General features: G+C 40.5%; 1 protein-coding gene across 9 annotated transcripts in view; it reads right to left on the bottom strand.

Moving 5' to 3' along the window:
* AKAP10 (A-kinase anchoring protein 10) overlaps positions 1 to 16,099 on the bottom strand; it is a 61,240-nt gene that overhangs the window by 30,037 nt on the left and 15,104 nt on the right. For all 9 annotated transcript variants that reach the window (XM_081218761.1, XM_081218760.1, XM_081218759.1 and 6 more), the window contains 4 exons: positions 14,491 to 15,030; positions 6,169 to 6,267; positions 1,402 to 1,486; positions 471 to 594 (listed from right to left, as the gene is read on the bottom strand). In XM_081218761.1, the coding sequence (XP_081074887.1) occupies positions 471 to 594; positions 1,402 to 1,486; positions 6,169 to 6,267; positions 14,491 to 15,030 (848 nt within the window). The remainder of the gene's footprint in view (positions 1 to 470; positions 595 to 1,401; positions 1,487 to 6,168; positions 6,268 to 14,490; positions 15,031 to 16,099) is intronic.

Here is a 16,099-nt window from a genome sequence, read left to right as displayed (position 1 = left end):
TGAATATACTCATTGCTCGTTGCAAATGCTTCAGTCCCATCAAGGGCAATCCTATCAAGTGGCTAAAGTAAAATGAAGACAGTAGGAAAAAATTTACTACTTTTCCTTCTCTCTTCTGAAGTCTGCTCTGCAAACACTTATACACTGGAATCAAGTATCAAATTTCGTGGTTTTAAAACAGCTCTAAATAACTAAAAATCTGCATTCTCTTATAAGCAGTTTAATTAGGTTTTTCAAAATTAAGAGTTACTTTACTTTGAATTTTCATGTTCTCTTTAATCTGACTAATGCCATTCAAGTACTCTTGCCATTAGATACAACTTAAAACAGTAATCACAGTACTTAAATCCACCTGATCAGTTTGGAAATGATTTGTCTCTTCTATGTTATTTTCTATAGACAGGGCCCAGCATGTACAGCTCAGAGGCTGGAATGCTCTAACAGAGTGTGAAAGGAAATGCAGACTTTACCTCAGAGAAATAAAAGAGGGCTGACTCACAGAAGAGAATGTCAGCCAGGTAAACAGTTCCACTGGTCAGCACTTCAATCTGGTATTTACAGAAATGGTGACTTCGTAGAAACTCACTAAAGTGCCTGCACATGGACAAAAAGGTAAAGTTTGAGGGACCGACCAAGGAAAGAGCTCAGCTGGGAAGAACACACTCTTTCCCCACTGTGCCTACTGCATCTTAACGGCGTAGGTCAACGTGACCTCCCTTCCCGTGGCGCCTTCCTGATTCCTCTCCCTGTAAGTAATCTCTCCCACCTCTTAATGACCTGCAGCTCTCCTCTGATAGCTAACTCACGCTACCTCCTATTACAGTAAGCAAAGAACATGCCCTATTTCTCTTATTAGGCTATAATTTTCTTCAAAGCAGGCACTACATCCAAACTGTGTGCATTGCACCCTTTTCATAAATGTTAAATGAAAGAATGAATATGGAGATTTTTTTTGAGGGCATGCAGCAATAATTAATCTAAGAAAACTTTGGAGGCAGTTTCAACAAATCTATGTGGATTTAGTAATATGGCATCCATTAAGCTTAAAGCATGCACTAACAAATCAGCATATCCACCTAAAGACATGCATTGTTTAAATAGATAAACCAGTTACTATATCACACTACAGTCACAATCACCCCTAACGACTTTAGAATTAAAAATAAATTCTTTTAACTTAGGAAATACATTAAAAATAAAAATCTTGTTTTATTTTTAATAGAACTCACATAATTTATACTTAAAAGAAACCATTACCCAAGATAGTCTTAGGAAATGTCTATAAGATCCTGTAAACATTCAAAGTATTTAAATCCTCAAAGATAGTTTGGCTTTAGCTATTCCTGAGGCTGAACCCGAACTCCCCAGAATGCACAACGTGGAAATATGAAATCGACGTACTCGTGCTCCATTGCACTGAAGACTATGGACTGTGCTGAGACAAAACAGTTGGGATCCACCTGCCCATCTTCTCCACAAATCTTTGCTGTAAAAGAAATGGTAAATAATTTTTCTCTAAATCCAAACTATACACATTTGTAAATCAAAGTAGGAAGTACCTGTAAAGGCATAAAGGTGAGCAGGTTTTAAATGGAATTCAGAGAAAAGACAGGTGAACAGCTGATTCTGAGGCAGGGAAGGTCTTTCTAAGCATAAATGCAAAAGCACAAATCAAGAGTCAACAATATAAAATTAATTTCTATACCTTAAAACACCTCCAAAACAAAATAAAAGGGTAAACTGGGGGAAAAAATTTGCAGCATATATGACAGTTTAGGAATGACAGATTATCTTCATTCATGTATCAAGAACTCTTACAAACTAACAAGAAAGTCTTGAAAGAAAAATGAACAATGGACACGAAAAAAAATTCACTAAGGAACAAATATAAAATGGCCAATATAAAAAGATATGCGTGCTCACTAGTAACCAAATATAATTTATATTAGAAGGAGGAGGCACACCACCTTCTGTCTAGTAGCTTGGCACAAAATTGTTTTAACAACCCATAAGCTTAATTGTTTAATGATACATATGCCTGGGCAAGGGCATGGGAAAACTGACACTTGTGTTAGTGGGCATATAAATGGGTATATCTTTTTATGGAGGGCAATCTGGCAGTTTCTAGCATAAGCTTTAAAAATGAACATACCCTTGCAATCAGCAATTCTATCTCTAGGGTTGTAACCTAAGGAACTACGGATTTGTGAAAGAATTATCTGTTTATCAAAATGTTATTTGGTAGAAATTTTTTTTTTTTTTTTGCGGTATGCGGGCCTCTCACTGTTGTGGCCTCTCCCGTTGCGGAGCACAGCCTCCGGACGTGCAGGCTCAGCGGCCATGGCTCACGGGCCCAGCTGCTCCGCGGCATGTGGGATCTTCCCGGACCGGGGCACGAACCCATGTCCCCTGTATCGGCAGGCAGACGCTCAACCACTGCGCCACCAGGGAAGCCCGGTAGAAATTTTAAAACATAAAATGGGCTAAAATTAGGAACTGCCTAAATAAACTGCAACCAATCAATAAGCTGTTTACTAGCTGGCTCTTAAACATGGCTGGAAAAACCCCACCATGATGGCTGGTTTCACTTCAAGTTCAGGACCTTAGTGGGACCTTCATGAAACCCAAGGATCGTGCTACAGTTACCTGGTCCATTACAGCACACCTCCTCTCTCTGCAGACGTCTTAGCGCCTCTTGCTCTACCCTCTTTGCTGATGACTTGGAAAACAAGCAATCAGAAAACAAATTCCATCCGCTCCCACCACCTCTACCAACTTGCCCGCATCACTGCCTCTGCAATCTCTCCTGCTACTACAGGTGAACTGTCCTCGCTCCTATCTGGAAAACTCTAGGAGCACCGGGTCCCATCCTCTCTTACCTTCTCAAGGCACCTCTTCTACAGCAACTGCCCCGTCTCCCCACTGTATCAACGTCCTCCTACTGCCTCATTCTCACCAGCTATGAACTGTTTGTATGTGATACATATATACGTGTTTGCATGCTGTCATACACCTTCCATGCTGTGACACGTCACCTTAAAAACAAAACCCCAAACCACTGTCCCTTGTCTAACACCCCCTGCCAGCTCACCTTTGAGTAAAACGCCTCGAACAGTTGCCATACTTGCTGTCTCCGCTCCTCCTATTTGCTTTTAAGACGCCTCTAGTTAAGTTTTGTCCCTAATGGTCCACTGTAATTAAGATGCCCACCACTGCCAAGTCCATCCCATTCCTGGTATTCACCTTACCTAACCTATCAGCACGACTTGCCATCTTTGATCACTCCCTTCCTCCCAGAATGAGCTTTTCACTTGGCTTCCAGAAAAAACTGCTCTCTTGATACACAGCTGATGCAGGAAGGCCTCCACTACTGGCTGTTTCTTCCAGATGTTAGACCTGCCACAGCACCCAGTCCTCAGACCTCGCGTCCTCACTCACCACACTCCTCCCAGGGATGTTACTCAGTTTCACAGCTCTAAACCCAACCACAGGCTCATCACTTCCAAACACACCTCTCCAACCCAGACCTCTCTCACGAGTTCCTAACATTAACATCCAACTGCCTACTTGGTGCTCAGCATTTGGATGTCTGAAACCGAAACTCCCGATGTTCCCCGCCAGCCATTACTCCTGCATCTTCTTTACCTTACAAATACTCCCCAAGGTATGCAGGTTTTAAAAAAATGAAGTCGGGGCTTCCCTGGTGGCACAGTGGTTGAGAATCCGCCTGCCAATGCAGGGGACATGGGTTAGAGCCCTTGTCTGGGAAGATCCCAAATGCCGTGGAGCAACCAAGCCCATGTGCCACAACTACTGAGCCTGTGTGCCACAACTACTGAAATCTGCACGCCTAGAGCCCATGCTCTGCAACAAGAGAAGCCACCACAATGAGAAACCCACTCACCACAACCAAGAGTAGCCCCTGCTAGACGCAACTAGAGAGCTGGCACGCAGCAACGAAGACCCAATGCAGCAATCAACCAATCAATCAGTAAAAATAAAACTATAAAACTTCTAAAAAATATATTGTTAAAAAAAAATGAAGTCATGCTTGATTCCTTTTTTTTTGCGGTATGCGGGCCTCTCACTGTTGTGGCCTCTCCCGTTGCAGAGCACAGGCTCCGGACGCGCAGGCTCAGCAGCCATGGCTCACGGGCCTAAATGCTCCGCGGCATGTGGGATCTTCCCGGACCAGGGCACGAACCCGTGTCCCCTGCATCGGCAGGCGGACGCTCAACCACTGCGCCACCAGGGAAGCCCTTGATTCCTTTTTTCCTCTCACACCACTCACTTCCAAACCATCAGCATATTCTGTCAACTGTACCTCCACAATATTTTAAAAATTCCACCACTTCAAGGATTTGTGGAAGATGGAACAAGCAGTGGAAGCACAGTTTCGAGGTCAATCTAATTAATTCCCCACATAAAGACAAAGAAATTAAACAGCAACACTAAAACCCCAGAGATAACATCTACAACAAAACCAGGCAGGCAGGATACACAATAAAAGCTTAAGTGGAGGCTTCTTCAAACCATAACTTAACTTGAAGTACAGCTATATTAAAATATTCCAGCTTGAAGAGGAGATAAATAATTAGGGCAGGATTCAAAAGAATGAGGCCCAAAGAGGAAAAGTGAGTGGTCTAAAGACATAGAGGTAATTAACATTTTAAAACGCATAGTAATACACACTGGAATGGAAACTTCTTGATCACTAAATGTTATCAACTTGATCCTTCGGATTTTTCCCCTCATGGGATTACATCGTTAATTTGATAAAGTTTAAGGAAAGGAAAATTAGAACTGCAGTGACACTTCATTTTAAAATGTCTGACTCAAAACTCTCTCCTTTTCTCACCTACCCCAGACAGTTTAGTTATCAATTGGTACAAACACCCAGTGGAATTACTAGCCAACCAATTCCTCAAATAGCCAAATGCTAATCTGTTTGGACACCTAACAGTTATTATTAGGCACAGTTGGTCTAGGAAAGTCTAAAAATATTAGCAACAAATATTAGCAACAAATATTCAGATAGAAACAGAGGAACTACATAGAAAAACCAAAATCCCATGACAACATCTGCAACAAAACTGGGTGAAAACTCCAAAATACAAGCAGACGGGGACAGCCACCAACAGCCACAAGACCCGTGTGTCACAGGCGTCTGCGAGGGAGAAGAAAAGGGAAACAATGGGGGCAGCACCGGGCAGCCTGCGGCAGACAGCAGGTGTGCCCTGGAAGTACGCGGCCAGTTCAAGAGGCTCAGCTGAGACCGGGAGGGGCTCTGCTGTCCCCAGTGACGAGAAAAGACCGAAAGAGCCCCACGCTGGGACGACTCTGCTAGGAGCAGAATAACAGGCTTTCGTTCAGAAATCAAAAACACTTAATTTTTGTATTAAAAACTCAAAACTTAGTGCTAGGACTTAATGGGAGTATAATAAATCTGTTCAATGAAAAAATCAACCCTTGTATCTGTGATTACAGGTGTACCTGAAGTCTTTCTGATACAACATAGTCAAAGCTTTCAAACATTTTTATTATGACCTACAGAAAAATGTATTTATGTGACTCAGTATATATATGTACATATGATGGAAACAATGTTCTGAAGTGGTGTGTATTTGCCCTTACTACTGTGAAGCACTTTGATGTTTCCAGTCCGGTCTTTTTTGGCAGGGGGGTGAGGACCTATGGGGAGACTGGTCCCAATCCAGAGTTTGAAAAACACTGCCGAACAGCATACTCGTTACCATGTAGGGGTCTGGTGTCAAGTCCTAACTGCCGTGTCTGAGCTGTCACCTCGGGCAAATTACTTACCTTCTCTGTGCTTCCTCACTTATAAAATAATAACTGTATTTATGCTGCAAAGTTCTTTAGAAGATTGAATGAGTTTGTCAATGGGAAATGCTTAGAATATTGTCTGGGACACAGTAAGTACTCAGTAAACATGTGCTACTATTATTCAAGTAAAAAAATCTCATTATTTGGGTCCAACAAGTAAGAGGGAAACTTTTGAAGTGAGCTACAATCAGATATAATAAAGTACCCTGAAAACAGACAAGGAAGGTATATGTTGAATTACATGTTCATGAAAAATTCTCTTAATAATAACCAAAAATAGGCTTTTTTTTTTTTTTTGGTGCCATAGCTTCAAGCACTGCTTACCTACGATGTCATTTCTCATGGCTTCTGTAATTGGTATTGGTTTAGCAGCATCTGGAGATATATATTTGGTAAAAGTATTTACTGCATCTTGTTCTATACCTGCAAGGGAAGAAGGGGACAACTTCAAAAATCAAAAAGCAACTTGGACCAGTAACGGACCATATTCATGAATAGCAGGGTTTGTTTGCTGTGCGCCCAGGCACACACACACAAACACTTCTTTTATTACAAATAAGTATCTTTGTAAATATACATAGGACAAAACCGCCTCCACAGTAACGTTGCTTCCGCACCGCTTGGTTCTTGGAGCAGAGGAGTTACACGTGACCCCGTGGCCCTCCTCCCCTCAGCTGACAAGCTGGTGAGTAACAGCCATCACTCTACACATCCTCGTTCCATTTCTACTTTCCAAAGTCCTAACCTGAAGGACTTACAGAGCGGGAGCTCAAAAATCATTTTTAAGTCTACATTTTACATATTCTACCAAATTTCATATTCATGAATACATTCATTTGACCTTCAACAACCCTGGAACGTTAAAACAGTGAATCTCAAACTTCCTAGTCTTGGGACTTTGAAATCTTAAAAATTACTGAGGACCCTAAAGAGCTTTTGTTTATGTGAGTTTTATCTATAGATAGTAAGGTATTAAAAATTAAAATGAGAAAAAATTATTCAGTTTAAATTAACAATATTAAATCTGTTAAAATTTAACATAAATACCATTTTTTACAGAAAATAACTGTTTCCCAAACTGAAAAAAATTAATAAGAAGAGGGCATCATTTTACATTTTTGCATCTCTATTTGTCTTGATAACAAACTGTTAGATTCTCAAATCTGCTTTGGCATTCAATCTGTTGCGCTTTTTTGTTTTGGTTGAAATATATTGTGCTCTCATGATATGAGAAGAAATGTGTGTGTGTGTGTGTGTATATATACAGTATGTATATGTGTGTGTGTGTGTATATGTATGTATAGTCTTTGTCCTGGTTCCTGGCACAGAGCTCCTAAAACCCTTGCAATTTCCTGAGTGGCAGGGGCCAGAGGAGCATCTTTTGTTATTTATAATAAGCCTCTGATTTCAACCAGGGGAAAAGTTTATGGTAATGAGGTGACTCTTGCAGAGTGGGGGCTGGTTGCCAAAGAAGCAACCACGGAACTTCAGCCCCACTCCCCAACCTCTGGGGAGGGTGGAGGGGTTGGGGACCATCAAGCTAATCACCAATGGCCTATGATTTACTCAACTGGGCCCATGTGATAGAACCGTAAAACCCCTAAATGAAGTGGTTCAGAGAGCTTCTGGGTTGGCGAAATGTATCCATGTCCCGGAAGGGTGATGCACCCCAACCCCACAGAGACAGAAGCTCCTGCACTTGGGACCCTTCTGGACTTTGCCTTATGTACCCTTTCACGTGGCGGTTCATTTCTATCCTTTACAATATCCTTTATAATAGACTAATAAACATAAATAAAGTGTTTCCCTGAGTTCTCTGAGCTGTTGTAGCAAATTATTGAAAGAGGAAGGGGTAGTGGGAACCCCTGATTTATAGCTGGTTGGCCGGAAGTACAGGTGACAACTTGGGACCTGTGACTGGCATCTGAAGTGGAGGGACAGTCTTCTGGACTGAGCCCTTAACCTGGGGGGGTCTGCAATAACTCCGGGTAGTGCCAGAATAAATTAAACTATAGGGTACCCAGTTACTGTCCACAGAGAATTAGAAAATTGCTTAGTGTGGGAAACCCACATATTTGGTGTCAGAAGTGTTATGAATAGAGAAATGGTTTTCTTTTATTTATATCAAGAATAGCTGGCCTCAGAGATGTGTAATTGGGAAAAGGAGTATTTTAATAGCTTTCTGAGATAACTGTGGATATATTCTTCTTTGATACTATACTAAAACTTGAAAAGTGGTAGTTCCTTAAAGGTTAATTAGAAGGTAGAACCTGAAACCATATAATGAACTTGTTGTATTCTGTTACATTAATATCTATTGGTCTATCTCCCATGTTTAAAGAGTCTTTTACTCATTGATTGATTTTATAACATCATATATTTTCAAATATTGTAGAAAATATTGGTTTGCTGACTTATGAAGATCTTACAAATGTTGATGCATTGCATCATATGGTATAAAAAAAGAAATCACATCATTAATATCACAATGATCTTATCAGAACACTCTATAAAGCTGTTAGAGCACACGGTGGTGAATAGAAGTTTTCCAAATTCTAAGTTTCACTTGAAAACTTAAATTTTACCACTGGGCAATAAATACTGTCAGCTGTTTTCCACGAAATGACACTGCATTTTATGGGGCCAGAATTACACTGATGCCAAAACTAGACAAAAGCAGTATAAGAAGACTACAGACCAATGTCCATCTAAACAGATGCAAAAATGTTCAACAAAATATTAGAAAATCAAAAAAAAAAAAAAAAAAAAAAATTAGAAAATCAAGTCCAGTAACATATAAAAAGACTAATACACCACAACCAAATGAGGCTTACCCTGGGAATGCAAGCTTATTCAATATTAAAAAAAAAAAATCAACGTAATCCATCATATTAACAGACCAAAGAAGGAAAACCGCATGGTCATATCAAATGATGCAGAAAAAACATCTGACAAAATTCAACACCATTCATGATTCAAACAGCAACAACTCTCAGTAAACTATTAAGAGAAGGGAACTTCATCAACCTGATAAAGGGTATTTACAAAAACCCACAGCTAACCTCACACTTTATGGTGAAAGACTGAATACTTTCTAAGATCAGGAACAAGACAAGAAACTCAAGCAATCTACACAAAAGCTCCTAGAAATAACAACTGAGTAATAAGGCCACAGAATAGAAGGTCAACATATAAAAGTCAATCATATTGATATTTCTATGTAGTAGCAATGAAAAAAACTAGAAACAAAAAATTTTTAAACATACTATTCACAATAGCACCAAATAACAAAACACATTAAGGATCTGTATGCTGAAAACTATTCAATGTGGAGGAAAGAAATCAAAGACCCAAGTAAATGAAGACACACATCATATCTGTGGATTTTAAGGCTCAATACAGTTAAGACGTAAATTCTCCCCAAACTGACCTATAGGCTGAACGCAATTCCAATAAAAATCCCAGCACGGTTTCTTGTAGATACTGGCAAGATTATTCTAAAATTTATATCGGGGGTGGGAGGGGTACTTAGAATAGAAAAAACAATTTTGAAAAAGAACAAACTTGGAGGACTCAAACTATCCAATCTTAAGACTCACTACAAAGCTACAGTAATCAAGACAGTGTGGTACAGGTAAAGGAACAGACATATACACCAATGGAACAGAACAGAGAGTCCAGAAATAGACCTACACAAATATGGCCATGGTACAAAGGCAATTCAATGGCATAAGAGTAGTCTTTAACTAATAATGTATGGAATGATCCATACGTGAAAAGAAAAAAGAAAAAAACTTGACCTAAGGGCTTCCCTGGTGGCGCAGTGGTTGAGAGTCGCCTGCCGATGCAGGGGACACAGGTTCGTGCCCCGGTCCCGGAGGATCCCACATGCCGCGGAGCGGCTGGGCCCGTGCGCCATGGCCGCTGAGCCTGCGCTCCGCAACGGGAGAGGCCACAACAGTGAGAGGCCCGCGTACCGCAAAAAAAAAAAAACGAAACAAAAACTTGACCTAACCACCACAGCTTATACAATATTAACTGAAAATAGATCATATATCTAAATGTTAAGTAAAAAATCATATTACTTTTAGAAGAAAACACAGGAGAAAATTTTCATGACCTTTGATTAGGCAAAGAGCTCTTATGCATGACTCCAAAAGCACAATCCATAAAGGAAAAAAGTTGATAAATTGGACTTAATCAAAAAAGTCCTTTTGGTCTCTGAAAGATACTGTTGAGAGAATGAAAAGTCAAACTATAAACTGGGAGAAAACATTTGCAAGTCACATAGCCAATAAAGGTCTTATATCCAGAACATATAAAGAACCTCAAAATTCAACAATAAAATATTGGGAAAGACTGGAACAATTTACCGAAGATACAGATGGCAAATATGCACATGAAAAAACATTCAACATCCTCAGACATTAGGGAAATGCACAGTAAAACCACAATGAGATACCACCACACATCTATTAGAATGGCTAAAAAAACCCCCAAATAAACAAAAAGCTGATTACACCAAGTGCTGGCAAGGAAATAAAGCAACTAGAACTCTCATATATTGCTGCTGGGAATGCAAAATGGTGCAGCCACTCTACAAAACAGTCTGGCAGTTTCTTATATAATTAGACACACATTTAACACATAAATCCACTACTAGGTATTTCTCCAGAGAAATAAAAACTTTTGTCCACACAAAAACCTGTACACAAATGTTTATAGCAGCTTTATTCATAGTCAAAAGCTGGAAACAATCCAAACGTGGTTCAACAGGTGGATGGACAGAACATCCATACAGCGGAACTTGGCTATAGAAAGCAATGACAGAAACAACATGGGTAAACTTCAAAGCCATTATGCTAAGTGAAAGAAGCCAGTCTCAAAGGCTACATACTATATAAATTCACTTATATGGCACTCCAGAAAAGGCAAAAAAAAAAAAAAAAGAGACAAATAGATCAGTAGTTGTCAAGTGCTGGGATACAGGGTTTAACTACAAAGGTGACAGAACTGTTCTTCATCTTTTTTTTTTTTTTTTTTTTTTTGCAGTACACGGACCTCTCACTGCTGTGGCCTCTCCCGTTGCGGAGCACATGCTCCGGACGCACAGGCTCAGCGGCCATGGCTCACGGGCCCAGCCGCCCCGTGGCATGTGGGATCTTTCCGGACCGGGGCACGAACCCGTGTCCCCTGCATCGGCAGGCAGACTCCCAACCACTGCACCACCAGGGAAGCCCTGTTCTTCATCTTGATTGTGATGTGTGGAATTAAAGAAACCTCAGCTAAAGTTGGAGTGGGGACAGGCCTATAGGGTGAGCTCTCACGCCCCGTGAGGCATCCTCATTACCCCAAACAGGAAGAGACCAGCACCTGCATCTCAACAGGAAGATGTTGTCTATTCTATCATCCAGCAGGAAGAAGAAAACTTTTCTCTGCCCCAGGGCAGCCTAGCCAATCAGACACCGTAGCAGCCCAACCAATGAGAAGGCTCCACACTTTGGACCCCCAGCTTCCTGTGATGGTCTCCGGTTATTACCGGCGCCCCAGCTTTTCCATATAAAAAAAGCAAGCTCCCCTTCTCTGGATTTGCCTATAGTCCACCACAATTCGCCTATCTCAAACTGCAATTCCTCTGGCTATTTCCAAGTAAACTTGCTTCTGCTGGTAAAATGACTGGCTATTATATTATTAAAGTTAACAGATGATAGTTACAGGAATCTATGCATGTGTTAAAACTCAAGTACACATCAAAAGGTGTCAAATTCACTGCATGCAAAATTTTTAAATAACAAAAAATGAAAAACTAGTACTCTTTTAATTACTCCACTGCTGTTGAAATAAATTAACACCAAAACAAAGACAGTTTCCCAAAACAATAAAGTTTATTACAATCAAAGAAACAGACTTTGGACTTTCATTTCCAGAAACAGGCCTCACTAGATGTTCAAAGAAACACTTCCTAATACTGAATTCTCCCCAAATGCTTCTGAAAACTACATCAGAGACTGTGGGAAACAGTGAGAAACAGAAACAAGTACAAGCAGTCTCCTTATCTGAAAGCTTTGGGACCACTAATATTTTAGAATTCGGAATTTGAGGTTTTTACAGAGGTAACGCACTGTGTTTATGTATACCATTTAAAAAATTTTTTAAGTCTTTATTGAATTTGTTACAATACTGTTTTCGAAGCTGTAACCACTGGACTCCTAGGGAAGTCCCTATATATACCATTTTAATACCCCAGCAGCATGTGAGACGATCACATTCATGACTCTGCAATAAGCTCACATCTCTTCAGGTCAAGTTTTGTTCATTGAAAAAATAACTTGTGATAGGCAAAGCTTTCTGGATTTCTGGACTGCAGACAAGGAATTGTGGACCTGTAGGAGTCAGTACAAATCAAGATGGGCAAAAGTACCAGAGAGAGGGCATTCACCTGAGAAAATCCACCAACTCCAAGAGACTTGAGGCTTGCACTTTCAAGGGCAGCTGCCCAGGGCCCAAACAGAGTAGATTAGACCAAAACCAGGCAGAAGGCCTTAAGAGTTTAGGGCCTGAAAAACCCAAGACAAAAATTCAGTTTTAAGTGATAATGGGATAGTAATGAAGTTGGCCCCAGAAGCATGGCAAAAGCAAATGCAGGGGCTTCCCTGGTGGTGCAGTGGTTAAGAATCCACCTGCCAGTGCAGGGACACAGGTTCGAGCCCTGGTCCAGGAAGATCCCACATGCCGCGGAGCAACTAAGACCGCATGCCACAACTACTGAGCCTGTGCTCTAGAGCCTGCGAGCCACAACTACTGAACCCACGTGCCACAACTACTGACGCCCGCGCGCCTAGAGCCCGTGCTCCGCAACAAGAGAAGCCACCGCAAATGAGAAGCCCATGCACCTCAAGGAAGAGGAGCCCCCACTTGCCGCAACTAGAGAAAGCCCGTGCGCAGCAACGAAGACCCAATGCAGCCAAAAATAAATGAATTAAATAAATAAATTTTTAAAAAAGCAAATGTAAATACACTCTGCAAAAACGCAATTTGTAATCAGAGTCCTCAAAGAATTACCAAAGATAAAAATCCAAAGACATATATTCACAGCCAAAACCCGTTAAAATCACAGGCTACCAAGAGTGTGAATCTGAAGAAACAAATAAATGCTGATTCAAATACACAAAAACTGGGATACTGGGCTTCTCAGATAATGAATATATGTTTAATAAATTTAAATAAATAAATAAATAAAAGGCTCAAAAGTGGGATGGAGGACTAAAGGACTAAGAAACTAAAAAATGACCAGGCAAATCTGAAGAAACAAAATTTCTATAAATGAAAAATTCACTAACTTTTAGATTAAAATAACATGTTAAAGATTGACTCAATAGCAGATTAGACCCATTTTAAGAGAGAATCAATGAACTAAAAGATCTGAAGAAGTCACCACCAATCTGAAAAGGCTATTATTTATGATTCTAACTACATGACATTCTGGAAAACGCAAAACTGTGGAGACAGGAAAAAGATCAGTGGTTGCCAGGGTCAAATTAGCAGGTAAACAGAGATGAACAGGTAGAGCACAGAGGATTTTTAGGGCAGTGAAAATGTTCTATATGGCACCATAATGACAGTTACATGTCGTTATACATTTGCCCCAACCCAGAGAACATACAATACCAGAAGTGAACCCTAAAGTAAACTATGGACTTTGGGTAATTACGATGTGCCCAGGCAGGTTCACTGATGCCAACACGTGCTCCACTCTGGTGGGGGATATTCACAGTGGGAGAGGCGACGCAAGTGCGGGGGCAGAAGGGCATACAGGAAATTTCTGTACCTTCCCCTCAATTACGCTGTGGACCTTAAAACTGCCCTCATAAAGTCTTCGTAGTAAAGAGAAAAGAAAAAAACACACAAGGAAAATCCAGAAAAGAAATCATCTAGACCTCTGAGAAAAGAAACGATAAAAGAGAAGCAGACAAGCATGGATTGGAAGCTGTCTAATCAGAATTCCAGGAGGTGATCATTGAAAAGTGAACAAACTAATAGAAAAGAGAAAGAGGTGCTGGTGTTGAGATGCCAGGGCTTTAATCCCAGCTCCCACCTGCTGTGTAACGCTGGAAGGCTCCTCCACCTTCCTAAACGGTGGCTTTCTCACATGTAAAATGGGGTAACTGCCTACCTCACAGAGATGCTGTGATTATTCCATGAAATCCAAGTACACCTCTAGCACAGAACTCAATTAATGTCACCTGCTGGCAATTAAAAAATAATTTTATCTGCAAACTACAGTAAAATATTAATAAAACTAAGACTGAGACAGGGCTGAAATCAGCCTATCTGGGTAAGGATCTGATTTCAAAATCTGTGGAAGGGAAAAAGCAGCATGACCCCTGACCCTTCTTCATTTGTTAATTCTGCCAACGTCTTTCTTAGAGGATCCAATCACTGTAGACAGACCTTCTGCCTTTTTCATACACGGACCCTACTCCAGGGCACTACCCAAATACTCCCAAATCTGCAAGTGGGCGTGGGAGAAAACTATTCCAACCCTTTTATTCCCCATCTCAAGTTTCACTTTGTAAACAGATTCAAAAAATTTTTTTTAAATACACAACAAAACAGGATAAAGAGAGACAAAAATCACACACTTACTTTTCATTAATTTTCCTGATAATTCCTTTAGTGGAGAAGAGGGACTATTTCTACTGGCTATTATAAGTCTGGAGGATTCCTGGGTTTCCACGGAACCTCGATGAGCTCCAGTTCTGGCCGTTTCCAGGCGGAGAGAATGGGCACTGTCACATTCCTGGGAAAGCAGCAAGTGATTCTGAGCGTTGCTAGTTCTATCATTCAGGTCAATTCCTTCCAACTGGGCTGAGCTAGTATCCTCCAATCTCTTGTCAAGAGAGTCGGTTACAAAAGCTGCTGTAGTTTCGTGCTTTTTAGAAGGAGAGACAGGTTCAGCCAGTGAGCTCTGCTTCACCGTGTTCAGACTGTGTGCTCTTATTCGGGACCAAGTTGTAGAGTGAAAACTTTCAGCCTCTAACCAAAACTTAACCAAATGCTCCATTCTCCGAAGTTCCATGAATTGAATGAAATAAGGGAGGACAACAGCGTCATGCAAGACTTGTTCAAGGGTCTTTGAAAGACTTGATTTGGTCTCTTGAGTCTGGTAGTCCAGACAAGATCTGCCTAAAAGAAGCAAAAGAGTTAGCAGTTCAGTAACAGACAACAACCGCCAAAACTTACAATAAAAATATTTAAACAACCCAACCTCATTAAAAATCTCAGAAAAGCAAATTAATAGAAGATAACATTTTTGCCTGTCAAACTGAAAGATGTTTTTTAAAAAAAATAACAAGCACTAACCAGGGCATAGCAAAACGGATGATGAGAATGTAAAATGGCAAGACCTCTTTGGATTTCAATCCAGTAACTCCATTTCTAGGAACTTATCCTGAGGAAAAATTGTGGATGTGTGGATATAGCTAGAAAGATGTTATGAACTCTTAGCATTATTTATAACAAAATAAAGAGCTAGCTCTGCGATTTTATCTTGAAAAATAAAACCAAACTTAATAAAACTTAATAGAAGTTTATTTTATAGTTAACTAAATTTAGGTTATGATTATAACCACAAGCTAATTATCAGAATAAAGAAAAAAATAAAAAGTTTAACTTTCAAAGCATGACGTAAAGAGGCTCATTTTCATAAAATTTACTGAGGGCTTCATCAGTTTTTCAAAAGGGCTTTTCTTAATCCTTTGATGTTTCTTCTGAAGCACTTGGTGTATCATCATCCTTGCTAACTATCCTACTGTCAATATTAACTAGTTCATCTCTGCCAACATCTCTTTTCATGAACTGCAGGGAAATCTTGATCCATTGTAAGACTTTAAGCACTTTTTAAAATCAAACTTCTAATTTTGAGATACTGGCAGATTCAGGCGCACGTAGAAGAAGTAACACAGAGAGAACCTGTGCACCCTCTACCCAGTTTCCCCTATGGTAGCATCTTTTAAACTGCAGTTCAATATCACACCAAGATACTGACGCTGACACAATCCACCAACCGTATTCAGATTTCCCCCGTTTTACCAGCACTCACTTGTGTATTTAGTCCTATGCAATTCTGTCCCATGTGTAGATACGTGTAAACACCACCAAGACACGGAACAGCCCCGTGACACAAAGGTGCCTCATGCGGCCTCTCACAGCTGCCTCCTCCACCCCAGGCAATGGCAAGCACTCTTCTGTCTCC

Source organism: Mesoplodon bidens, assembly GCF_964165515.1.
Source record: "Mesoplodon bidens genome assembly, chromosome: 19".
Lineage (NCBI taxonomy): Eukaryota > Metazoa > Chordata > Mammalia > Artiodactyla > Ziphiidae > Mesoplodon > Mesoplodon bidens.
The sequence above is the reverse complement of the archived record's forward strand: the minus strand, read 5'-3'. Positions and strand labels throughout refer to the sequence as shown.